At 39.3% G+C, this 27,977-nt stretch overlaps 1 protein-coding gene across 1 annotated transcript; it reads right to left on the reverse strand.

The window, feature by feature from the left end:
* Nucleotides 1–1,662: 1,662 nt before the first annotated feature.
* Nucleotides 1,663–27,972, reverse strand: vps33a (VPS33A core subunit of CORVET and HOPS complexes). The gene is made up of 13 exons (XM_080208325.1): nt 27,840–27,972; nt 25,456–25,521; nt 24,594–24,721; nt 20,922–21,111; nt 18,016–18,132; nt 17,131–17,305; nt 13,243–13,436; nt 11,917–12,043; nt 11,550–11,617; nt 10,910–11,047; nt 5,969–6,106; nt 4,665–4,833; nt 1,663–2,659 (listed from the first exon to the last, which is right to left on the reverse strand). Exons 1-13 carry the CDS (start codon nt 27,939–27,941, stop codon nt 2,466–2,468), a joined length of 1,806 nt encoding a protein of 601 aa, XP_080064451.1. The 5' UTR covers nt 27,942–27,972; the 3' UTR covers nt 1,663–2,465.
* Between the last annotated feature and the right edge of the window lie 5 nt (nt 27,973–27,977).

Genomic DNA, 27,977 nt, shown 5'->3' on the forward strand with positions numbered 1-27,977 from the left:
CTGGCCCATAACTTTGGTCTTCTGACTATTTTTTTATTCATTTGTGGGACATGAATGTCACTGGCTGGCCAGTGTTTAATACCCATCCCTTGTTGCCCGAGGCAGTTGAGAGTTAACCACGTTGCTGTGGCTTTGGAGTCACACGTAGGCCAGACCAAGTAAAGACAGCAAGTTTCCTCCCCTAAAATGACATCAGTGAATCAGGTGGGTTTTTCTAACAAATCGACAATAGCTTCATGGTCATCAGTAGATTCTTAATTCCAGATTTTGTTTTAAATTGAATTCAATATCCCACCATCTCCCATGGTGGGATTCAAACTTAGGTCCTCAGAACATTAGCTGAATTTCTGGATTAATAATTTAGCAATAATACCACTAGGATATCGCGTCTCTGGACTGACTAATGGTCAAACCCAAAACTCTTGCAGGTCTGGGAGAAGCAAACTACAAGCTATTGGCAGCTGATCCCATACTGAAGTTTACTTGTTTGATTATCACTATAAAGACAGAAAGTTATGGGCCTACTAGGATTAATTCAGTTTTGGTAAATGACTAAGGTTTATATATGCCACAACATCAGTAAATAATTGAAAAAGAACACAAGTTAATCAGGACCATGAGGGAAGTTATTCCTAGCCAAAATTTTGAAAGTACATCTGACTAGCCCAGATTAATTCATATACAGTTCTTTGAAGAAATAGTAAGAGGACTTGACTATGGTTAAATATTCAAATCAAGGGCAGAAAATTTCTTCAAATTAGTTCTTGGGATGTGAGCATTGCTGGTACGGCCAGCATTTATTGCCCAGTTCCTAAATGCCCTTGAGAAAGCGATGTGAGCCAGCTTCTTCAAGCACTGCAGTCCATGGTTTGGGTACTTCCCCAGTACTGCTAGAGGGGGAGCTCTGGATTCTGAACCAGTGACAGTGAAGGAACATTTCCAAGTCAGGATGGTGGAACTTGCAGGTGGTGTTGTTTCAATGCACTTGCTATGTTTGTCCTTCTAGGTGATTGAGGTTGTGGGTTTGGAAGGTTCTGTCAAAGGAGCCTTGACAAGTTACTGTTGTGCAACTTATTAGAAGGTACACTTTGCTGCCACTGTGCATTGGTGATGGAGGGGTTGAATATTTAAAAAAGGTAGTGAAGAAATAAATTTAGCCCTTTATGAACTGGCACCAGATAATGACCACAAAATAGCTGGATTCATTAACAACTCTCCTTCAAGAAAGGGAACCTGCAATCTCTGCCCTTCTGCAGGTGTAGTCCCCATTAAATGGAGAAGATCTTTCAGCCAACTATTGTCAAAGGTAAAACAAATTGAAGAAAATTGCTGGGGTCAACCAAATGGCCAGTTGTTTCGATAATATTGTAAGAGTACAATTTTAATGATGGCCATCTCACAAAGATCAATCTAGGGCACAAAACAGCTGATTGAGCTTTGCCAAACCGTCTAGCCCAAAGTTAGTTATTTCATTCATGGAACTCTGATCATTGTCGTTCATTCCTCCTGCAGAAGTTAGTTTGAGGGAGAGGAGAAGTATTTGAATGGGAGAAATTACTGCATGCATATTTCACATGACTGACTTCTTGAAGAATCCTTGCTTTTTCTGCATTGATATCATAAATTTGATCCACAGCAATAAAAGTGCATAAAGCCCAAGAATTATTCCAATTTTTTTTAATAAAAAGTACTACACTTTTGCTGAAAAATCAGGTCAGATACAACTTTTCCTGAAACTATGCAACCATTCAATAAATAGAAGAGCACATCAAAAATAAAGCAGGAAAGAACAGGATTGAGATTTAGTTTTACTCTTGCACGATAACGCTTCTAATATAGTTTTAGGTGGTAAAGAGGAAACAAAAGTCAGGACAGGAAATTAAGAGAAAATGTCAATGATGGATTCCACCAGTATAAACAAAGCTTTATGTGCTAAAATGGCAAACATAATACACATCTATTGATCCAATTTTCCTCAGATTGCCCGACTGTTGCACTTAGCCCATCAGTTTTGGAATTAAGGATGTTACTGCACACGTACGATAACATGCATCGCATATTCTTGCCCGAATATATCAACATTTCAAAGTTTCAGAAGATACCCGAGTGCTTTGTGCAGTGTCTGCATGCGAGTTAATAGATTCAGTAGCACAAACAGTGTATGAATTCTGTCTATAGAGAAATGTGTTTCGGGGCAGCTGTAATGTGATTCCCGAAGCACAGTGAATTCTGAAGCATTTTGGTTTCATGTGCTATTCCACCAAACGAGCTGTAGACGATTCAGCTGCTGAAAGTGAATCTATTCCATACAAGAATTTGTTTTTTGCACCCATCATGCTCAATTCAGTTTCTCAATTGAAACATTTATGAGCTACACTTATTTTCCAAATGCATTTGGGGGGGGGGAGGGGGTAGGTGTCAATAAACATAAAATCGAGATTAATGCTGTCCATCACATTATCCTTTTAGAATAGAGATGGTTCTAACTTTTCCATCATAGATTTAATCCAGCTTGTTCCATTTATCAGTTTTGTGGTGGCAATAATATATTCTGTACCTCCTTCTTCCATCTGGGATAAGAATCGGAGTGCTGCAATTTCAGCATAGGTTACACCTCCAAGAAAGAACACCAGAGTGACTCGGTTCTCTCCCTGTTGGCCTGGAGATCAGGAGAGAAAACAGATTTTATAATTCTTGAAGTTTTTTTCAAAAAAATACACATTATGGTTCAGGTCAGAAACTCTAAAAAGTGTTTTTTGGAGCCTGTCTGTTTTGCGTCCTGAATTTGGTTAGGATAAGCATGATGTATGACCCACTAGGGAGCTTTTATCAAAGTTTAATTAAGAATGTAGTTAACATGTATGGAAAGAAAATTAGCAATAACTTTTGGTCAATTACAAACAAAGCAACCACAATAAATGCACAACCCTTAAATATATCTAAGATGTTCCAATCAAAACCAAAAACTTCCTTTAGACAAGATCTTTTTTCACAGGTTTAACACAGCAAAGACGAATGCTCACACAATACCAGAGCTGAATCATTTGGTGGAGAATTGAAAACTCAGTTTTGTAAGCTCTAGTTGTTCTCTTGATACATCCAGAACAGTTTGAAAATTAGAACAGCTTCCCAGAACCCCAGGTAGACTCTCGTCAAGCCACCAACAGTAGATTTTCTACTCCAGGAAGGCAAGACTTATTTTCAGATAACGAGCAGAATTTCCAAATAAAACAGAGGGAAACACTTCTTTCAGCCTGCCATCCCTTCTAAAAACTAAGCTGCAGCTCAAAAGTGAAAATGAGCTTATCACCTGACCTGCCAACCAGTTGCACCTCCCCCCACCGACAATGCAAGGTCATAAAATCTAATGTCAAAGTAGTGAGGCACCCCATTTAAATAACTTAAGAAGCAACAGAAGGACTTTCTTAGTCAGGTAACAATGACGTAAGCTTAGGCTGTGAGCTGCAGAGACCATGATTTTAAAAATAAAAGTCTAAAAAGGTACACTAACATCACAACATTTAAATCTTCATTAATTTCTTAGTCTGGTCCTCCAAGCATATTTTAGGTGATGATTTCCACAATTTCTCTCCCAAAAGGGCAATTTAAAACAATGGAAAATGTATTTCCTATGGAATAAAACCATATGGTAGAACGTTCTCTTCTTTTGTATATTTAGAGAACACTTGGCAAGAAAATGGTGAACATCATTGCAACAAGTCTTGTACTTTATTTGTACTTTTATTTCCACAGTTATGGTTTACACGTTGCAGGGAGATATGGGGGAAGTGTGAAAGGGGCATGTTGCCTATTTTGACTTGCTGGATGGCAGATTCAGTACTTTCAGTTCTCTGAACACACTGAACGCCTTCAAAATAAAAACCGAGCAGTCCTCAGTGAAAATAGGGAGGTTTCTGTATGTTAGAATTATAGATTAGTACAATAAATCCATTTCTTAACCCATTTTCAGGCAGTTGCATCACCAAGAAATCTCACTGATTCTGCAGCAGTATCAACCAATACATACAATTATCTAGACTTGATTTTTGTCAGTGTAAAACAGAAACTGCTTTACAGTAATGAAGTTTCAGTATAAACACATTCTTAACAGGATTTCAATCACCTATTAAATTATTTCTATATTTGTCTTGGTGGGCTGAAGGGCCTCTTCCTATGCTGCACTATTATTTGTTTTCCCTCACACATATCTTTGCTACTTCTAGAATTGACTATTCCAATGCCTATTACCTTCTACTCTCCATAAATTGGAGGTCATTCAAAGATTTGCTGGCCACTTCAATACTCACACTAAGTACTATATATCCATCACAGCCCTGTTCGTTGACATAATCTGGTTAAGCAACAACTCAAATTTTGAAATTTGTGTTTTCAAGTTCCTCCATAGCCTCACTGCACCCCATCACTGTAATCTTCTGCAGCCCTTGAGATATGTTCCATAGCTGATGTTATCTGTTCCATGATTAGTGACCATGCCTTCATCTACCAAATGCCAAAGCTTTTATCTCTCTTTGACCAAAGTTTTCGTCATCTGTCTCAAAATTTGCTTAGTGATTTAGTGTCAAATTTTGTCCAATGATACCCGAGCGTTTTGGGGATGCTTTACTGTGTTAAAGTTATACAAATAGAAGGTAGTTACAACTTACGTTTTTTGTGCAATCCAGAAGGCAGTTGCTGTCTTTCTTCAAAATGAGGTCCAGGCAGCATCTTTAGTACCTCTTCTATACTTCGCCAGCCAGGACGAGCCAGCAACTGTGTTAATCGCACACTCAGAGGGGCATAACCACTGTACACGTAAGAGAGATCATTGGGATTCTGTAATATTGAAAAACCCAAAGTTACATAAAATCCTTAAAAACCATTTAAGGGTCTTAAAATTACATGTGACATCTACATCCAGGCACAAAAATATCAGATATGCTACTGCAAGACCATTTTGGTATATTAAACAATTTCAACTGAACATAACCATTAGAAGTTTGATTATTAGCCAATAGGGAAGTTGTAAGGAACCAGATCAGAACTCCCAAAGTACATTATGAAATTAGCCTAGACCCAACTTTTTTTTTTGATTTTGACATTATGGCTAGCATAAAGTGTTTCGCTCAACCCACCAGGAAAGCTTTTATTAAAACAAAACAACACAATTAAAATAAGAATTAGTATAACTTTCACCAATTGAAATACTTAAAACATGACAAGGTATAATTCTTAATAGCTAACTCTCTCTATGGCTTCAATGTAAGCAATAACCCTACAGACTTAATACCATCATTTGCTCCCAGATTATTTACTCAAAAGTCATCCATCCATTGGCAACATAACTGAACTTATCAGTCATTCCCAGGAAAGATACGCCATCTGCTATTTTCATTATAATGAGCTTAAACCATTCAAGGGAGATCTGGAGTGAAATGATTGGCAAAGACAAACAAATAGGAAGTAGTATTATAGCTCAACTCACTTCCACCATAACAGGAAAGTATGTTGAAAATCTACTGTAAAAGTTTGGCTGGTAGGAACGAGCTTATTTGGTAATGCAGATCCATTTATCAATACTGAAACAGGAAGCAACATGTTGAATGTTTCACATGACAGAACTCTGTAGTACCCAGAAATGAAGAAACTTCCACAGTGAAAATTATAATTTCTTTACTTTTGAATGGATTCATTTTCTCATTGCATCAAAAATTCTCCTGCTCTCTCTCAATGCATCAGATAATCTTTGAAGTGGATTTGCCTGGTGAATGGAACTATCCAACTTGGTTTTCATTCATCTAAACAGTTCATTCTAGATAAATGAGTATGCTCTTTAGAAAAATAACTCTGATTTAGAAATGGTTAATTTGAATTTATTCCAAAGACCAGAAGTACTAACATTAAAATTCTCATTTTAAAACCCATTTGGTTAAACTGTCACATCAAAAAGGAGATCTCAGAACTCACTAACCTGCTCATTGACATCATCCATCCAAAGACGCAGAGTTTTTCTTATAGTTGGATAATTATTTCTGGTGCTCGTCTGAGGTTTCAGTAAACCAGCCTTTTCAAGATTATTCAAGGTTAAAATGTGTTCATAACCATATGTCTGAAATAAAAAAAACATTGGGTCCCTTTGTTTAAATTAAGGCTTCAAAATCTCAAAAGCTTACATCTTAAAATTGTATTTGGTATTCATCAAATAAAATCCTGTAAACAATTAAGAAAGAACTCATGCAACTATGTTTTACATTTTAGAACAAATTAATTCCCCTGCAGGGACTGTGGTCCTGGTGGAAAAAGACTTGCACTCTTAATGGTTGGGAGATTGGCATAGAAATGGCTGTCTGTCTGTCTACTGGGGTGTGGGGAAATTTGAGAGCAGCTTTTTTAAGAAGGCAGTTCTGGCTGAACAATGCAGCTGAAAAATATGACTTCATGGATCAAATGAAGAGGTGGTGCTTGATTCACTCACTGGACACAAGTGCTGGAAAATCTCAACAGGTCTGACAGCATCTGTGGAGACAGAATTCAGCATCATTCAGATTTGAAATGTTAATTATGTTCTCCGTAGATGCTGTCAGACCTGCTGAGATTTTCCAGCATTTTCTGTTTCAGATCCTAGCATCCACAGTAATTCGCTCAAATTTTTTCAGTACTTTTTCCCCTCATACTTTTCAACAACTGCAGGAGGAAGTATTGGACCCCTTGGTTAAATAATATACAGGCATAGAGAAACCATCCAGCCTTTTAATATTAACGTCCTTATTTAAAAAATTTTTTTTGTTAAATTCATTATTCATGTTAACGGTGGTCTGGATTAACTAATCTGCTCACTGATGTCATCCATCCAAAGATTAAGTTGAAGGATAATTATTTCTGGTGCTTATGAGGTTTCAGTAACCCAGTTTTTTCTAGGTTACCCAAGGTTAAAACGTGTTCATAACCATATGTCTGAAACTTTCCAAAAATTTCCTGAAGAAAACAGAGCTAAAGAAACAAAAAACTGTCAGGAACCTGGTTTGTGTCATCTGCACCAATTTGGAGAATAGCAACTCTTACATCCCAGGACTACAGGTCAGTACCCCAAGTTCAATGACCTCAGCAGAAAGAGTAAGGTAAGCATACTCTGTTTAAAGAAAACCTTGTCCAACTAATGCTTTACAATTAAGTCTGGTTTGAGGGGAGTGCTTTGACTTAGTATTTTGCAATATGACTATCTAGCTCACTAAACAGGAATTACTAACAAGCACAACCTTAAAACATTCTCCTCCAATTGAACAGACATTGTCTCAATTCTCACTTCAGTTTTCTTATACCATGTGGCAGACTCAGATGTTAGTCTTCCTCCCGTTTACACAACCTTCTTGCAGAAGAAATTATAGTACAATGCCCAAAATAGACAGGCTAAAAGAGGGGTCGTCACCATCATAAAACAACTCAAATTCTTGGAGACGAATGGCGAGGAGAGATTGTGGAAAGGTATCATTCCCTTGCCATGGGAGATGGCGAAGTCACCTTGTGAATGCAAGACTGGACTCCAGCATGGTTCAATTAACAAAGAATGGCCATGAAGACATGATTGAGCCAGTTCTATTCAGGTTAGCTGCAGTGGTTAATCTCATTGCCAGAGAGAGCAGTGCTGGGAAATGTATATGGAAGTCATCATGCTTAATTGCTTCTTTGGTGAAGTGCATTCATATACATTTCCTGTCAAATTCTCTTTGACTTGTACACATTCTACAGTGATAGACTGGATTTGGCTAAAAAACAAAGGAGGTTATATACTACATCCATTTCAAATCCTCCTCACTATCCTCTGTTCTATCCAGTGCTGCTCCCTGATAATGGCACATAAGACGCTTTTATATGGGATGCCAGACCTGATCATGGGAACCCCTTCCTGAGGGGAGAAGGGGAGGTGAATGTATGTGTTAGCAGAAATGGGGTGGGTGGTGAAGAATCATTGATACCTCTCCCAGTTAATCCTGTCAACATCTGCACCATCTAATTTTCAGACTAAGTGACTATTCAATGGGGGTGGAAAATCAGGAAGTATGCTGAGGAGTCTTGGGTTTCTTTTTTAAAATCACAGATTTAAAAGAAGGCATAGAGGGAATTCAGGGAAGCGTTAATAGCATAAAACTAGCAGGAAAGACTCTACATGATTTTCCTGCCACAAAATTGTCTTTTACTGAAAGTGAGCTGAAATTGACTGGAATATTCATCTGCACTCTACCAAGATGTTTCCTCTCTTGCTCTATGCTGTACCTGCTTGACAGGATAGGGTTACTTCCTTTTGCTTCAGTCAACAAAACCCTGAGTTAGCACACTTGAGTAATCTGGATTCATTTTTCATTTAGAGGAAAGGAAAGTAACACGTTGCTTATACATACAATGTTTCCATATCTATAAAAGCTTGGCACAAACTAAAGGCTCTATTTCAGCAAATTAGGTTTGACCTACCAAAGGTAAATGTCAGAGTAGTCAAAGTTTACATACAAATACAATGCAATTTTTAAAGAAAAAATTAGGAGGTAAGTGCAAAAGAAAAGATTTGCAAGTGTAGCACCTGAACTGAGAGGTTCTAACTCTGGAAACTCAAGCTTTTTTCCCCCCCTGACAAGAGATCTTTAAAATTATGAATGGGACACAGGGTAATGTGAAGAGAATGTTTTGACTTGTGGATACAATATTAGATAATTATTAATAAAACCAATGAGGACTGTTTTCTACATTTACCCTTTATTTCTTCCTATGGAAGTGACAATTATTTCCCATTCATGGTGCAGCTGAAATTACGGTGAGCATTTCGTGTGAATTCTAACTTGTAAAGCACCGATTTTTAAAATAGAAGCTATGGTGATAAGAGTGGTTAGTACTGCTGCTTCAGTGTCAGGGACCTGGGTTCCATTCTAGGCTTGGGTCACTGTCAATGTTCTGTGCCTCCATGGGATTCCTTTGGGTGCTCTGGTTTCCTCCCAAAGTGTGCAGATTAGGTGGTTTGGCCATGCTAAAAATTGCCTCTTGGTGTCTGGGCATAGGTAGGTTGGGTGAATTGGCCATGACGAATGCTCAGGGTTACAGGGGCAAGCCTGTGTGGGATGGTCTTATGGAGAGTCAGTTTTAGATTCAATGGGCCAAATGGCCTCCTTCTGTCCTGTAGGGATTCTATTCTACTTTCCTTCCAAGAAGCATATTAGTTTATAATTCCCGTCTGGTGGTATTAGTCAAAAGGTACAGAAATTCTTTGATAATGCATAGCATTTGCTTGTTGCATAATGTATTACAAAGTCTTCCCAAACATAAAATTTGATGGGTTGCATCTTGAAGCTAACTTTATTATATTAGTACTGTGTCATTTGCCAACATAACATGCTTGGCTGATTTCCATCTGCGTTTGCACACTGGTCCCCGCAAACATAGGCATCACAAATCAGTTTACCCAGCACAGCACCAACTCATTTTGTTTTCTGACAGTTATTGCAATATGTTCTTAGTTTGTGGATTCCATGGATCAAACATCATTTGTCAGGAGGTTGCTCAGAATATTTAACACTCGGTATTTTATGAGGGTAGCAGGGATAATCCAGAATTGTTACTGAACCCTGGTGCTTCAACTCATCTTAATTATGAACTGCAAGATGATAAGAGATAAGCACTGTGAACACATGTTGCTAAATACCAAATGGCCCAAAATTGTTGCAATGTTGTACTGAACTCAGTAATTCTAGCAGAATATGAAGGGGCAGAATCCGGTCTTAAAATGCCTGCATATTCTGTTGCATTCTCAAATCTTCAGTTTAACAAGGAGGAATTAAGGTGTTGCAGAACTAAATTTAACTTTGCAAAGTATTGCCAGTCATTTGTCTGATGCACGTTACATGGTTCTGAAACTAAATAAGCTGGATTCATGTGGCGCAATGCCATCTTATGAAGATGGCAACCGTGCATACTCTCTACTGCACACTGTCCTTTGTAATGTCTTGTATGTCCCATGCACATGTTGGCAGCAATTGCAGCCTTAACCAGACAGCAAGAAGTTGATCTGTGGCAACAGAAACAATTAATGCTGATTGTTCAGCTGTTAAAAAAGATGCCTGCATACTGTCTTTAATCTGGAGGGCTCTGGATCAGCAGCCTTTCACATATCTTTAGTTCATGTGTTTCCACCATTAAGCCCAGTACTGCATTGGTGTGGCAGTATTCTGAAGGCAAAGGGCTAATATTACAGTATTGCAAGAGTAAACTAAAGATCTCCCATTATTCTAAATTTGTAGTTTTGTTTTTAGAAAATTGTTTTAAGTAACAATGTGCTGTAATTGCAATTGTATGTTACTCATTTTGTCCCAGTATAAAATTTCCAATTTGCAGTAAATACAACTAGATGCACAACCCAAAATATATTTGGTTCATGATATGATTCTACTCAAGAGAATTATCAGGAGAGCATGGTGATTATTCTATTATGTATCTTTCTAGTCTGAAACCCACACAAAAAATTATTGGATGCTATTCAATCTACAAATCAGGTTTACAAGCATGGGTCAAAACTGTAAACTAACTTGTACTGTGGGGGGTTTGGAAGAAGCCCTTCATTGTAAAACTTAATACAAGGAGTAGATGACAATGTAGTAAGCATTGTATTTGTAATTGGTTACTGCACCAGCATACATTTATGGGAAAATCAAGTTAAACTGTATGATTTATAATTTGGAAACTTTTAATTTCGAGTATGACACGCAAGTTTACTGAGCAGAACATTCACATTTCATGAATGATGTGCCTTAAAATACCTAATATTTCTCAATCACTGAATGAACTAAGTTATTCCAAACTCCAAACAGACTCTACCTAAATATACTGTAAACACAAGTGGTATTTCAGTATTAGATTAATAATTTTGTCCAACCTGTAAAATCTCTCTCTTGTAGTAGTCCAGCACTCTCTGTTTCAGGCCATTATTGCACACCGACTGCATACAAACAAGACGCAGAATCTTTATCAAAGGTTCTTTTTGAGCAATGGAGTCTTCAATATAGCTATTAACCTGTAGGAAGAAATGCTATTGGTATTCAAAAGTTCCATTTAAGCAAACTAATATTAAGTGATTAATAGCTGGTCAGAAACTGAATTAAGTTGCACCCCATTTCACTCCTAACCAAACAGCCACTCCGGTCACACATTTTATCATTATAGCCCAAATTAGCACCATCAAGTTATATGTTCAAATTGTTTTTACAATAATTTATTCTTGCCCAAGTCAAATTATAACTTTTTCAATGTATAACTCATGAAAATAATTCAGATGGTCCCTTGCATACATGTCATATTAGTATTTAAGTTATTTCGTCAGTGCCAAATGCTCCAAGATGTCTTGATTCTTTGTTTAAAATAAACCAGTTTACCTTATAGCAGATACAATTAAACTACTGGAAACATATTTCATTCTAGATTTTTGATGTGTTAAATGACAACCAATCAATAGTTACTTGATGTAAATGAACGTACAGCATTAACATTTAAAAGAGGACAAGCTGTAGTTTTATTACCTTGTCAGTATCAATCCCAGACATAAATTCTTGTTCCACAGTCAAATTCTCAAAGAATGTTTCTGAAGCTAAGAGAAAACAATTATAGCAAGTAAAAAAGCAACTGCTTTCAGTGAAGCTGGTTTTCAATTCAGCTTACTTGATCAGATGTTGTTTCAAAAATTTTACATTCACGATTCTAGGAATTTAAAGGGAAACAAGGGATATGGGAACACTGTGAGAATATCAAGTTAAGCTTGAAAATCAACCATGGTCCTACTGAATGGTAGAGCATGCTTGCTCTTATTTCTCATACTGTGAAAAATTAATTTTTAGAATCAAAAACGTGGTGGTGGAGGAGGGTCGGGGGGAATCCACAGAGTTTCACCTGTAATATCTTTGATGAGTTCAGCAATAGATGTATGATTAGCAAGTGAGGTTCTTGCTGCTTGCATATGTGGAAGCTGGGAGACAAACTGTTTAATTTCACCAACAGTCTTTGCATTATGTCTTCCCTGCAAAAAAAAAAGTTGATTATAATTATAAAGCAGTTTGGTTATAACTATTTCAACTAAAACAAACATTTCCATTTAGTTTTAAATAAATATTTGCTTCCCTCCCAAAAAGGTAACCTATATTGCCATGGTGGCAAAGAATTACACAGGATTACCAGCTTGGTTAACTCTCCGTCTAGGCAAGAGCTTGCTATTAAGTGGAAGTTAGAAGTACAACTTGCACTAAATAGCATGCAATACCATACAAGAAAATAACACTCAGCTCCAGGATGAAGCTACCACCTTACCAAAGGTCCTATCCCAACATTAATGGCTTTGACAAAACTATCCTTTACCAATCATTAGCAACATCGGCTTTCTGTAAATGGTATAGAATAGTGGCCAGATAGTTTGGTCAGACCGATTGTATAGGAAATCTATTCCTTAGCATGCACTGACTTTCTGCAATCACAGCAGAGTCAAATCTGAGAGACATTGATTGTCTTTATAACTGTCCCCAGCTGCACCTTGTTATGCATCTTAATATTAAAGAATTAGCACAATAATTTTAGTCCATTTAATGAAGACTTATACCCAACATTCCAGTTTCTTTTTTAAAAATTGCAGCATTAGATCCTTATGAATTTTAAAGAGCATGCATCTAGCTGACTGCTTTCACAATAGAAACATTGGTAGATTGAAGAAATTGGGCAAGTTGAGACACGGCGGTGTTAATGAAGCCTTAAAATTGTGGAGGTTTAACTCCTGGTGTTAGAAATACAATGTTTTTTTTTACTTCCCAACACCACACTCAATATCCACTTAAAGTCAGATATAATATGAATTGAAATATGTAATGATTGACACAATATATATCGTTTATTGGTAATTAACAAACAAGAATGTTTCAGAAGCATTTGAATGATTTGCCCAAACAAGTTTCTAAATTTTAACTATAGAAAAGGTCAGGTGAATTGTCATATTACTCTACTAATAATTAATAATATGGCTGTTCATCCACATGCTTAAGTCCAAACAAAATTCTTACTGCAACAAAAATAAAAGTACAATATTCACCAAGTTTCCCTGCAAAAACACAGAAAGCAAGGTTTTAGAAGCAGTTATTTCTATTCTGGCCTTCAGAGATACACTTCACCTAATCACTTTAGGAACACAAATCTATCACTGAAGCTGATCTTGGACTGTAAAAGATGCTTTACCTCAAACGCAGCAGAAATGAATTTGGCCTTTTTACTAAGGACTGAACCAACTGCATTGAAATTTTTGTCCCTGATTTCTGCATAGAGTTCTTCAGCAGAGTTTAACTGTAGTTTTTTCGGTTCAGTGGGAAGATCTCGGCCGCTTTCGTTTTGCTTTTTTGGTGCAAATTTCTCAGGAGGCAGTTTTACATTTGCTGAAAAAACAAAGGTCACAAATATAAACCCAACAGAAGCACAATTCCACACGAATTTTCACATTTTCAAAAGAGAATTGACTAGTTGCTTTGGATGGGGGTGAAAGGCAGCAAGAAAGGCATAGGACTCTCAATGAATCTATCCAGGAAATAATGGTGAGGGAGCAGAAATTGCTAAAACTGATCATTTACAACCTTGGTGTTGGCATCTGTCCCAGAGGGGGGCTTCCAATATCATATCCACACCAGCCTAACAAGGTCACCCATTTCCAACTCCACAGCATCACCTGACAATGCTTCCTGTCAGCTTATTGGCTACTGGAATCTTCATCCATGCCTTTGCTACTTCAATCTATTCTTGACTATTGCAATGCTCTCCCAGTCAGCCTCTCACATTCCACCCTACCTGAACTGGGGCTCTTCCAAAACTCTGTTAGCCGTACCCTCGTTCACACAAATATCATTCAGCCATCATCTCACGTTTACAGACCCCTACCTGGATCCGATTACCTGAAGCCTGTCTGATCTGTCTACAATAAAATAGCCAGAGCACTACCATGAGAGACTAGCTGTGGCACATGCAGCAGATTCTAGAACTGTATATAGTTTTCACAAGAATTTTTTTGTTGAAAAGTTATCCTTTATTGGACAGCAATGTTACTGGTGTAGTAATCCAATGGTCTGTACTAATAATCCAGAAATATAAATTCAATTCATGCTGCAGCAGTTTAAGAATTCAAATTTGTTTTTAAAAATCTGGTATCAGTAAAACTGACAAGGTCTTCAGGTTGCTGTAAAATCCATCTGCTTTGTTAATATCATTTAAAGAAGGCAACCTTCTAGCCTTAGAGACTGTTTGCGACTCAAGTTCCAAACCAATTTTGTTGATTCTTAACTGCCTCCTGTAGTGGCCCAGCAAGCTTATTCAGGGTAACTAAAGATAAGGCAATAAATGCCAGTATGGAGAATATATATTAAACAAATTTCATAGAATTATAGAAAACCTACAGTGCTGAAGGAGGCCATTTGGCCCATTGAGCCTGAACCTACAACAATCCCATCCAGGCCTTTTCCCCATAATTCCCCATATTTACCTCGCTAATCCCTCTAACCTACGTATCCCGGGTCACTAAGGAACAATTCAGTGTGGTCAATGCACCTAACCCACACAAACATGGAGACAATGTGCTAATTTCACACAGACAGAAGACCAGATTGAACCCAGGTTCCCAGTGCTGCAACACAGCAGTGCTAACCACTCTGCCGCCTCAAATTCAAGGTAAAAGCAGCTCCAAACTTGTTCATGATTAATCCATCAATACGCCATATACCACTTATGGCAATAGTACATTTCATATTGCACTTGTCTAGATGCATAATTTCACACTGGACAGGGAAGCATCTCTGCTTCTGGAAGTAGAAGATTGATGAAAGATTCTTACCTCAAAAAAAAATGGTGCTTTTATATGCAAAACAAAAAATGAAGGCAGGTGAAGTGTTTTCTTAATTCGGACAATGAATTTAGAACATCAATTCATCTAGCAGAGTAACTGATTTTTTAAAAGGAAGAAGCTTTAAATTAGGCTAAATTTGATGTTCATTTTTGCCAAGTGCAGGAGATCTTAAAACTGAAAAAAGGGTCTTCAAATGCTGGTTACTTATCAGCAGAGCATCTTCAGAAACTTATTAAACACAAGTTTTTAAGTTTATCTATTAGTGTCACAAGGTTTACATTAACATTGCAATTAAGTTGCTGTGAAAATCCCCTAGTTGCCACAGTCCTGCACCTGTTTGGGTACGCTGGAGGGAGAATTCAACATGGCCAATGCACCTAACCAGCACTTCTCAGACTGTAGGAGGAAGCCAGGCTACCCGACATAAACCCATGCAGACAAGGGAAGAATGTGCAGACTCCACACAGACAGTGACCCAAGGCAGTAATCGAACCTGGGTCCCTGGCGCTGAGGCAGCAGTGCTAATCACTGCCACTGTATGTCACTCCAGTTTTCAACATTTGTGCATTAAGTCCAGTATTTGCAAATGGATTTTCATAGCTCAAATATTAAGCACTACTGTACAACAAAAAATTCAGATTAACATGCCCCTTGTTCAGAACATCCTAGGATGTGGGAAAATATAAATGAATAGCCTCTACAAGAAATGGTACAAAAAGAGAGGTAGAGATTGGGAGGACATCTCTTTACTGCTTTGGAACTCAAAACTATCCATAGAAATAGCAGCAGGGATGTAATACAAAAACAAACAATTTCTTTACAGGCAACCTCAACCACAGCAAATTATCACAATATTCAACCAGATTGTCTTGATGGATTGCTTTCCCAATTTTAAAATGGAAAATGACAAAAATTAAGTAAAGTTATTTTGTTTCTTTCAAGGTTACATTATTTGAAAAGGTTGTTCAAATAGGCAGAAATGACAAAATATCTCAACAGCATTTTTCCTAAACAGTAATATTCAAATTTCAATGTTGTGGGGGTATCAGGAAACCACATGCAATACAAGTGGGTTTAGGTGTGATTACTCGTTGTGGAAACTGCACATTCTCATACAATGTTGCCAAATTTGACATGATAATTATAGATCAGAAGGCATTCCAGTTTTCAGCATCCAATTGTTTATCCAAAAGATTCCAGCATATTACCTTCCACTGCCTTCCTGGAACTCTGCCTCCCAGAGTGGAATACACTGCCTGCTGTGATAGTGGAATCAGGTACTTTAGGAAATTTCAAGCAGTTATTGGTTAGGCACATGGAGCACACTAGAATTATAGGAGTGGGATAGCTTGATCTTGGGGTTTAGACATATCTTGGCACAACATTAAGGGCTGAAGGGCTTGTACTGTTCTAACTGTGTAGCCTGGTAGGACATTTCAGAGAGTAGTTGAGAGTCAGCCACATTGCTGTGGCTCTGGGGTCACACAGACCAAACCAGATAAGCACAGCAAAAGACGGGCTTTTCCGACAACGGTTTCACAGTTATCTCAATTCCAGATATTTTTTGTTGAATTCAAATTCCACCATCTGCGGTGGCGAGATTCAAACTGGGGTCCCAGAACATTAGCTGAGTTTTGTGATTAATAGTCTAGCGATAATACCACTAGGCCATCAACTCCCCTGTGAAAAAGTGTTACTCATTTCTGGGAGAGGGTACTACAGTTGAGACTGGTCTGTCACCCAATATACATTACTGACTGCAAGGTGCAGGAACCCTAGTTGATTTTCACTCTTGCTAAATTAGGGATACTACAAGCCCATTGCACAAGCTCTACACTAGATGTGATGAGATAATTCACTACATACCAAAAACTGAAGCCAGGACATTCCTGGTCTTTAGGACTCAGTGTCACTATACAGTGAATTTGTCCCAAACTCAGATCTGAGCAGAAGGTGGATGCTTAATATTCCAGAAATATCCAGAAAGGGTTAGCCCTTTTCTCACATTGAGAAAACTAAAAGCTTAATTGAAGTTTGGTTAAAAAGTGGGTGACAATGGTTTCAAATTCAGGCAAACATTACCTTGTATATCCTTATCTATAACTCCATAAATTAATCTATGAAGCATAGAAGATTCCATAAACTTGGAGCATGTCATTTTCCATTAAATATTTTGCAACTGCTGAAAATTAAATGTTTCAGTTACTAATGCAGCGGCAGCTGTAGTTTTCTGAACTTACTATTTTGAATGCCATATATTTCATCAATCAGTCCTTCATAGGTCAGTTGCGTTGCTAGGGGTGTTAACAAGTCAACATTACGATCAAGTAACAGGAGTTTATCAAAGACAGGTAAAATCTGGTTCTGACTTCCAGCAAATTCTCGTTTCATTCTTAGCATCATATTTGCCACCAGCTGTAGAAAAACAACCAGGGTTAAAATTATGAAACTGACTCTCATCAGCCAAGCCCTTGTATTACACCTCCATTCCCCACAATCCCCAAAATACACAGACAGCCTTTGCACCACATTTGTCTCTTAACAATACAGTTAAAAGGGTCTAGAAAGAGAGCCAGTGGCAGCAGGTTTCAGATCACCAATAGCAAAAGATATGGAAACAGGACTTAAGTACCACCAACAGCAGAACAGAGGAAGACAGGGAAAACTCCAGCTAATAGGTCAACTGTAAACATACACCTGGGAAAGTGAGGAGAAGATGACTGCTGGAGGAACATTAGTGCATTTTGAAAGGGGTCTAGAAAATCAAAGAATATGATGGGTCCCAAAATTTTAGCAGACCACAGCACATACTTGTTGCATGTCTACTGATGAGTGCAACTTTTGCAAATATTACTGCAAGGTGCATTCTCTCCTTACTATGGGTGCAGTGATTTCCATAAATCAGCAATAAAAGGATCAGATGACAATTATTGACCTACTTTATAAAATATCTATGTCCTGCACCAGAAATTCATGATGGAAGACAGAACAATGGGTTTATTTACTGGTTCAAGCTTAATTAAAAAACATCTTTGACACTTGATTTATAAACACGGTCATCAAATCTTATTCTTTGAACTGCGAACATAAAGCTTAGAAGGAATGTGAAAAAAGTTTGAACATACCCGTGCACATTCACCTTTCCCAAATATCTGTGGGATGGTTCCGTACAAAGCTTGCAAAGTCATCAGCCCTTTGGCAACATGGAATAAAACAGTCTGGTCATTCTCCAAATAACACTCCTGTTTGCAAATACAACAAGACTTGAATTACTTTCTGTAAAGCCAGGCCCTTAACAGTAAATCAGGTCAGCTATTTACAGATGTTGAGCCATCTGATTACTGGACCTGCTGGAAATATTACAAGCTTTGTCTTTAATATTAGAGGAAAGTGCTCCCACCTGGTCCTTTAAAACATTAACATTAAGAGTGCTTTGTAACTTGCAAAGATTACATTTAGAAAAATGTATATTATCAAAAATCCGAGGCCATGTTATTTTAACACTGGGCTGAAAGGAACATCACAATCTGAACTACTACTATAATCAAAGCTCAAACTTTGTTTTAAACGTGTCACTTATTATTAATCAGGATAGCAGTATAAACCGGCAGTAGCCATGCTGATCTGTCAGTGCACAGTTCTTGACAACATATCAGAATAATATTAGTAGCAGCCAGGAAGGAGTCTGTGGCACATAGTCAGAGTGTCATAACTGCCCACATTGCTCAAAGATCTGGTGCATATTTCTGTTCATTTATCATAACAAATCTTGGAATGCTGCAAGCAACAATCATGCAGCAATGTATACCAACTATAGCCAATGCTTAATTTGGCCTCCCCATCTCCAAAGAAAAATATTTTTCTCCTTTTTCTCCTTAAGAGTAGTGACCCACATGGAAATAACTCCAGATTGTGTCTGTGTGATACACACAGTGTTAGGTTATTCAATCGGATTATTAGTCTTTAACAGTTAACTTTCCAGTGCGTATGATTTCACCAAAGTAGCCCTGAATATTTGCCACTCTTCAATGAAAGTGTTTAGTATAACCACAGCTGGTCCTTGCATTAATTGGCTGCGTAAATAAAATCTGCTCATCTAGCTGCAGGAGAATGCGAAAGTAATAGTGAAAATCAAGGAGGATTTCGCCACAAAGATAAATTGGAATGTCAAAATCTTCCAGTTTGCACAAAGAACTGATTACTTTTTCTCTTTCTACAAGGAGAAACTCCGAAGGAAAAAGAAATCACTGTGGGTGCAATACTCTTGTCTATATTTCTACTTTCTTGAATGGTCCCAGAACTTCTGTCACATGCACCTATGCCATATACCATGCTGTAGTCCACTTTAATGGGCTGGAAGAGGAACCCAATGATGGGCCACTTTGTAAAGCAGCAAGGACTCTTGCTGACTGCCCACGAGTATGGATTAATGTTTTAGAGCTGGTATTTCCAAGCGCAGAGCATGCTCAGGAGCTCATCTGTTACACAATTAATTACACGCAAGGAATGTGCCACTTAAAAGGGACAACTTTTACACGATTTTGATTACACTCATACTCAAAGTAAATAACTGTAAACACTGTGGTCTCAAACACTGAGCTCTAATCTTGATCGATTGTTAGACCTTCAAGAACTGCCACCAGCAATAAGACAGCATCCTGTCACAAAGGTTTATTTCAGTATTGGATTAACAAGAAACAGTAAAGAGCTAAATGCATGCACTGACTCATGGCACTCTGCTGACATTGGCTGCAACATATCCCAATGTCTGACACCCAGATACCTGTGGCGAGAAGTGTGAGAATGCCCTTATCAAGCAGCCTAGCAAAACTGGTGTCAACGGGAATCTGCTGGTTGGAGTCAAATCCGACACAAAAGGAAGATGAATGCAGTGGTTGGTGGCCAATCACCACAGCTCCAGTACTTCACTGCAGGAGCTCCTCAGGGTAACATCCTAGGCCCAACCATCTTCAGTTGCTTTATCAAGACTTTCCTTCCATTCAGGACCATTCACAACTCCTCAGATACAGAAGCAGTCCATGCCCAAATGCAACACGATCTGGACAGTATCCAGGCTTGGCCTGATATACTGGATGTAACATTCATGCTTCAAGTGCCAGGCAATAACCATCTCCAACAAGAAAGGATCTAACCATTGCCCCTTGACATTTAATGGCATTACCATCATAGAATCCCTCACCATCAACATCCTGGGATTACGCTGACCAGAAACTCTTAACCACTACTATCTAGAAGGAGAAAGGCAGCAGATATCTGGGAACTACACCACCTGCAAGTTTCCCTCCAAGTCATTCAGCATTCTGACTTGGAATATATCACTGTTCCTTCACTACTGTTGGGTCAAAATCTGGGATTTCCCTTCCTAACAGCATATGGATGTACCTACACTTCAGGGTCTATAGTGGTTCAAGACGGCAGCTCAATGGACTTGTGTACATCCTGTATAAAATGAAGGCAGTTTGGCCTAGATATTCCCTGGGGGCAAAGTACTTAAAAGTTAATAAAAGTTGTTTCAAAGTATTAAAATCTTAATATTCACTAGCCTTTGAGCTGAAGACTGACCTGAAAGGAACATGCTTTCAACTCACGATGCTACTGGGGGACATGGTATCACCTGGAACATGCCATGCTGCTCATCTCCTCTGGAGACGATATGAAATTCATGCAGCAGCCAAACTAAGTAAGTTTGCATGTCAGTGGCAAATGCCACAGCTTCAGTATAGATCACAAAATCTGGGCCATTTTCTCCTTGTACATTGGGATCTGCATCACTGAACCCAGTGTAACAACAGTCCTGATTACTGCAGATTATAATCTGCAATAAAAACCAAACCCAATATAATCAGAGGATAATTAAAAACACTGGAAAATATAACCAGTTTATCCAGTCAAGCAAGCAATACAGAATGCTTAAATTGTAATCATGTTCCCTTCAAGGAGAGATATATTTGTGTAACACTTAAAGTAAACCTGAGACTTTGCACTGGAAAGAAGAAGAAAAACCAATTACCCTGAAAGCACTTTCAGCTTCCATGGACATCAGATCACTATCAAAAGGAATTAAATCCAGGCTATACTCCTCAATATGAGTGATGTGGACCAACAGCCCTTGTTCTTTTAGTCGCTGTTCACAAAGGAGACTGCGACGTGGCAGGAACAGGATATGGAAATCTCTGAGAGACCCATGAAGTCTGTCTTCACTAAAATAAGAAAAAAAATAAAGTTAATGTATCTAGGTAATAATTTGCTGTTCAGGGTACAATTGCACTGAATTTAAAATCCCATTTCTACCACTTTCACATTCTCCCTTTGCAAGTAATTGCATACTGCTAGTTACCTGACTAGTGATTATATCTAGAGATTTCTTTTATCTAAAATCAAAAAGGGTGGGAAAAGACAATATCGATAGCTGCCCGTTGAAGTGGTGGAGGCTGCCTCGCTAAATATTGTTAAGAAGCGGGTTGATGGGTTCTTGATAAGAGAGGGGATTAAGGGTTATGGGGAGAGGGCGGGAAAGTGGAACTGAGCCACGACAGATCAGCCATGATCTTATTGAATGGCGGGGCAGGCTCGAAGGGCTGGATGGCCTACTCCTCCTCCTATTTCTTGCGTTCTTATGATAGGTTTATGCGTACATGCACAAAACAGCCTTCTTGTGCATATACATTTAATGTTAGTTGTAAACATACAGCCAATCATTCGAAATATAGCAATTGGAAAATCAGATTCTACTCATTTTTTTGGTTGAGTGACCAGCCTAAAAGTGTGGCTATGATTAATCAATTACACCAGCATCTGTAACAGTAACAATAGCTTAACCATCATTACACCAACAATTTAAACTCAAAGTTACTATGAAACAATGGGAAAAGTTCATATGCCAGCTAGTGAAACACTTGACAGTTGAATTTATCACATTAAATGAATGAGCGAGAGAAACAGCAAAGCGGAATACAAGAGACAAAAGGTTACCAGAACATTAGAACGATTTCAAAAAAGATTTTTTTTCTCAAAAAAGTGAATTTTTCTTTTTAATGCAACATTTCTGTAGGAAGTGCGCAATTCTATGACTGAAAACGCAACCAGGATGCACGCTCCCTGACCCTTATAAATGAAGCGGGTAGAATTAGGGACCTTGTGGTGAAGGATCCTCTTGGGGAGAGTGATCATTGTATGGTGGAGTTTCTGGTGCAGATGGAGGAGGAGAAAGTGGGTTCCCGGACACGCGTCCTTTGTTTGAATAGAGGGAAATACGGTAGGATGAGAGAAGAATTGGCGAATGTGGACTGGGGGAGCGCGTTGGAGGGAGGGTCTGTTAAGGAGCAGTGGAGGATCTTTAAGGAGATCTTTCTTGGTGCTCAACGGAAATTTATTCCGATGGTCAAAAAGGATAGTAGGAGGAGAGGTAATAAGCCGTGGATAACGAAGGAGGTGAAGGAAAGTGTTAAACTAAAAGCGGAGGAATTTAGAGTAGCTAAGAGTAGTGGGCGAGAAGAGGATTGGGAGAGGTTTAAATGTCAACAAAGATTGACAAAGAAGTTGATAAGGAAGGGTAGGAGAAACTATGAAGCTGGGCTAGCGCTTAATATAAAAAAGGATAGCAAGAGTTTTTATAAATGTATAAAAAGGAAGAGGCTGGCTAGGGTGAATGTTGGTCCTTTAGAGGATGAGAAAGGGGACCTAGTGGTAGGGGATGAGGATATGGCTAAGGTATTGAATAACTCTTTTGTTTCTGTCTTCACGGAGGAGGACGTGAATAATTTGCCGGGTGTTAGCGATAGAAAGGTGGTAGGACTGGAGGGTCTTAATGACATTACTGTTACTAGAAAGGCGGTGCTCGACAGACTGGAGGGGCTGATTGTGGACAAGTCCCCAGGACCGGATGGAATGCATCCGAGGGTTCTGAAAGAAATGGCGGAGGTGATAGTGGATGCCTTGGTGGTTATTTTCCAGACGTCGCTGGATTCCGGGGAAGTGCCGGATGATTGGAAAACGGCTAATGTTACGCCATTGTTTAAGAAGGGTGCCAGGCAAAAGGCGGGGAATTATAGGCTGGTTAGTTTAACGTCTGTGGTAGGTAAAATGTTAGATTCTGTCATTAAGGAGGAAATTGCGAGGCATCTTGAAGGGAATTGCTTGATAGAGCAGACGCAGCACGGTTTCATTAAAGGGAAGTCGTGTCTGACAAATTTACTGGAGTTCTATGAGGATGTGTCTAGGGCGGTGGATAGAGGAGAGCCGGTGGATGTGGTCTTTCTAGGTTTTCAGAAGGCGTTTGACAAAGTGCCTCACAAGAGGTTATTGCAGAAGGTCGAGGGACATGGAGTTGGGGGTAGGGTGTTAGCGTGGATAGAGGATTGGTTGTCAAATAGGAAGCAGAGAGTGGGAGTCAACGGGTGCTACTCGGATTGGCGGATGGTGACTAGTGGAGTGCCCCAGGGGTCGGTGCTGGGGCCTCAGCTTTTTACCATTTATATAGATGATCTGGAGGAGGGAACCAAGTGTAGAATGTCGAAATTTGCTGATGACACCAAGATTGGGGGAACGGCAAATTGTGCGGAGGGTGTGGAGAGTCTGCAGAAGGATCTAGATAGGCTGGGCGAATGGGCCAGGAAATGGCAAATGGAATTTAATGTTGGCAAGTGTGAGGTGGTCCACTTTGGTAGGAAAAATGGTAGGAAGGACTATTTCTTACGAGGCGAAAAACTGCAGCAGGCAACGGTGCAGAGGGACCTCGGGGTCCTTGTGCATGAGTCGCAAAAACCCAGCTTGCAGGTGCAGCAGGTGGTCAGGAAGGCGAATGGGATGCTGGCCTTCATAGCGAAGGGGATTGAATATAAAAGTAGGGAGGTCTTGCTGCAGCTGTATAGGGCATTGGTGAGGCCGCAACTGGAGTACTGTGTGCATTTTTGGGCGCCGCACCTGCGCAAAGATATTTTGGCCTTGGAGGGAGTGCAGAGGAGGTTTACTAGGCTGATACCGGAGTTGAGGGGGTTGAGCTATGAGGAGAGGCTGAATAAACTGGGCTTGTACTTGTTAGAGTTTAGAAGAATGAGAGGAGATCTCATTGAGACGTATAAGATGATGAATGGGATGGATAGGATAGAGGTGGAAAGACTCTTCCCGCTCAAAAAAGACAATAGGACTAGGGGGCACAGCCTCAAGATAAAAGGGGGGCGGTTTAGAACGGAGTTGAGGAGGAACTTCTTCACTCAAAGGGTGGTGAATCTCTGGAATTTTCTGCCCGTTGAAGTGGTGGAGGCTGCCTCGCTAAATATTTTTAAGACGCAGGTTGATGGGTTTTTGATAGGAGAGGGGATTAAGGGTTATGGGGAGAGGGCGGGAAAGTGGAACTGAGCAGCGACAGATCAGCCATGATCTTATTGAATGGCGGGGCAGGCTCGAAGGGCTGGATGGCTTACTCCTGCTCCTATTTCTTATGTTTCTTATTGATGCCATCATGTAGAAAAAAAAGCCTGGACTGAAATGGCTGGTTTACAGAGGCAATGGTTACTCAATTTGACAGGAGAAAACAATAACACAAACGGGAGTCCTTGGCTGCAGAGAAGTCGGGGCACTAATCTAGGCAGAGTATCCATTTTAACATCTTACATCAAATGACAAGGAAAACACAACTTAGGAAAGGAATTGGCAATCTGGTTTAAAACTAGAAAACACCTACCAACGAATGTTATCAGCAATGATGTCCATTAGTTCCAGTCTAGGCCTCACAAAGAAAATTACGTTTTTGACATCAGCTGCAGGTATACGCCCTTCCTTCAGGGTAAACATTTTATCCACTTCATGTTCCTAAAGGATTGTTAAAAATTACCATAGAGAAACAATATAAAATATCATAGAAAATTAGACTTATTTGCAAGGTCTGAAGACCCATATTCCAATTATAACTGAATAGCAGACTACATCACATCATCCCATAATCCAATTTAGTTTGTTGGCAAGCTAGCTTGCAGAACTCTTTAGTAGGATATATTACCAAATGTGAATCAAATGTGGATTATCCTAAAAATTCTAGATTTTTGTTAGAAAGGGCAAGTGCCACCTTCCTAAATAACAAGTACACAAAAATATTTAGTAGTGACAACAAAAGTCTGTTGATGCATTCACAGGAATTCTATCGCCCCATCCGCCAAAGAATCAGAGCAGGCGAGTAGCATACAATGGGAATGTCCATTGACCTTGGGCTGGATTTTCCAGTCTTGCTTGAGCGAGGCCATAAAATCTTGCCTATTACATTTTACAGAACTTCAATTTCTGTTTCAAAATATGTGAAAGGCAATGCTCAACATCCTTCAGTTATTCCAAATCATTAGTTCTTTAGAAATACCTATGTAAACAAAAGTATTTTATAATCAATGGAATAAAAGTGGGTCAGTTTCCAATCTTGGTTCCAAGCATATCATTAACAATATATATTCATTTTTGGAAAAGGATGCATTAAGATCAGCACTACTTGCAAGAGTGATATTTATAAAACAGCAGCATTGGTCAAAGTGCTCAAGTCTTCAGAAGCAGCCACTTACCTTTAATAGTGAATACTGTGCAATTAGTCCAAATGGTCCAGTAAGGTGCTCATCCCAAACTATTGCCTGTGCAAGAAAAACAGACTTATTTAGATTTGAGAAATTCACGAAGTCCTCATGTTTCAAACAGTCTTGTATCTACACTTGCAGCAGGGAGATCAACAACCTCTGACAATAATCAGCCAGAAAACAGAACATATTTTTAAATTTGAGTTCCTTATATTGCATTTTTAAACCTAATTCTTAGGATATGGACATTGCTGGTAAGGTCAGCATGTATTGTCCACCTTCAATTAACTCAAGTTAATTTGAGACAACTGAGTGCCTTTCTAGGCTATTTCAAAGGACAGCAAATTGTCAACAACAATGGTGTGGTACTGGAATAATATACAGACCAGATCAGGATGCCTTCCTTAAAAAGGGCCTTAGTGAGCCAGCTTGGTTTAAAGTGATGAGGTTCCAAAGATCTTTTGAAAGATACATCTGAGATCAAAGTTTGAGTTCTTGTATGTCTCTGGCTACCAGAGCATCTGAAAAATGCATTCAAAGTACAAACCAACAGTATGACTCAGTCCAAGAACAATCAAATAAAGAGGAATCCAAACTTTACACATGTAATTCTCTCAAAAAAAATCTATTTCTATCACTTCATTTCCACAGCAAAAAGTGGCAAATTTGAGGAAACACAATTATAACCGAATAGCAGACTATATCATATCGTCCCATCTTCCAACTTAGTTCATCAGCAAGCTAGCCTTGCCAAAGCTTTTAGTAGGATACATTACCAAATTTAAAAGATTGCCAGACCAAAAGCAAATATATCTTGAGCAGTAGCCGATTCATTCACTGTCTCAGCTCCTCAAAGATTCTACACGATAGGGTCTCCTATTTTCTGCACTATTTTTAAACATTGTAATTTACAGTTATAAAAGAGAAAATAACAGATTGAGCAAAAAAAGGCAACATATTAAGGATGGCAATATCTGCCATCCTTGCCTGGTCTACACGCAACTTCAGACCCACAGCAATGTGGATGACCCTTAACTGCTCTGAAAAAGATGTTCAGTTCAAGGGTAATTAGGGATGGGCAACAAATGTTGGCTTTGCCAGCTATGTCCACATCTCAAAAGAAAAATAGATCACAATTTTTATACTACTCCATCTCTGAAAAATATTCCTTTTTCAATTTTCTATTAAAAAAGATAAACCTACTGTGCACTTGAGTAAGCTTAAACCAAACAGTTATGTAAATTTTTCTGTAAATTTCATTTGCAAGTTGATGAAGGATCAGAAATGCAATTCAGTTACTGAACAATGTCCTTAAAATTAATCCCTTGAACTTCAAAAGCATAAAAGTAAAATCAAGACTATGGTAAATCAATACACAATATAAACTCATGAAAAATTAATTAATTATCACCCCTTAGATCAGTATTTCCATAATCAAAACAGACTGGTATTGTATTTATACAAAAGAATAAGGAATGGGTTATCCACCCATAATGCAGGCACTACATTTCTAAGGATTAATAAAAAAAAGTTACCCTTTCCCAGATTCGGTAGGGGTTAATAAAAAGGTTGCCTTGTACCCCCAGATTTCTAGGATGTTAAAAAGGTTGCCCAAGATCCCTGATTTCTAGGGATTAATAAGGAAAGGGTTGCTGGTTTCTCAGGGTTAATAGGAGGTACCCTGTAACCCCCTCTCCACCAGTTTCTAGGGGTTAATGAGGGTTACCCTTCACCCCCCCCCTCCCAGTTTCTCAGGGCTAACGAGGGTTGTCCTGCAAACCCCCCCACCACCCCAGTTTCTCAGGGCTAACAAGGGTTGTCCTGCAAACCCCCCCACCACCCTAGTTTCTCGGGGCTAATGAGGGTTACCCTGCACCCCCTCCCCAGTTTCTCAGGGTTAATGAGGGTTACCCTGCACCCCCTCCTCAGTTTCTCGGGGTTAATGAGGGCTACCCTGTACCTCCAACTTTCTAGGGGTTAATAAGGGTTACCCTGCACCCCCCCCCCCCAAGTTTCTCAGGGTTAATGAGGGTTACCCTGCACCCCCTCCTCAGTTTCTCAGGGTTAAATGAGGGTTACCCTGTACCCCCAACTTTCTAGGGGTTAATAAGGGTTGTCCAGTACCCCCAGGTTTCTGGGGGTTGAGGGTTACTCTGCACTCCGATATTTCTAGAGGTTAATAGGAAAGGGTTGCCCTACACCCCCGTTTCTAGGAATTAATAAAGCATTGCCCCGCATCTCCAGGTTTCTAGGGGTACATGAAAGAACTACCCTGTACCCCTCCAGATCGAACACCAACGCTGCCATTACCCACTTCCAGGCCGTAACCGAGTTAACTCGCAGCCCAGACCCCGCTTCAGCGCCACAATCCACACCTTGCTGCCTTCACATTTATCCAGGAATTCCCTCAGCTCCTTACGGGCGGCCTCCCGCAGGTTGTTCAGAATCACCCGCCCGTAGCTCAGGTGCGCCGCCATCTTCAGTCGGGTCACATGACGCGGCGGGCGCCTCCC

This window comes from Carcharhinus amblyrhynchos, chromosome 20, assembly GCF_965287045.1.
Source record: "Carcharhinus amblyrhynchos chromosome 20, sCarAmb.v2.hapA, whole genome shotgun sequence".
Taxonomy (NCBI): Eukaryota; Metazoa; Chordata; class Chondrichthyes; order Carcharhiniformes; family Carcharhinidae; genus Carcharhinus; species Carcharhinus amblyrhynchos.

Coding starts and splice junctions, on each gene's coding strand:
- vps33a (XM_080208325.1), bottom strand. CDS start 27,941: ATGGCGGCGCACCTGAGCTACGGGCGGGTGATTCTGAACAACCTGCGG. Junction 21,112..24,593: donor ATTGCTGATAACATTCGTTG/GTAGGTGTTTTC, acceptor TTCTTATTTTAG/TGAAGACAGACTTCATGGGT. Junction 11,048..11,549: donor CTGGGATTGATACTGACAAG/GTAATAAAACTA, acceptor TTCTTCCTACAG/GTTAATAGCTATATTGAAGA.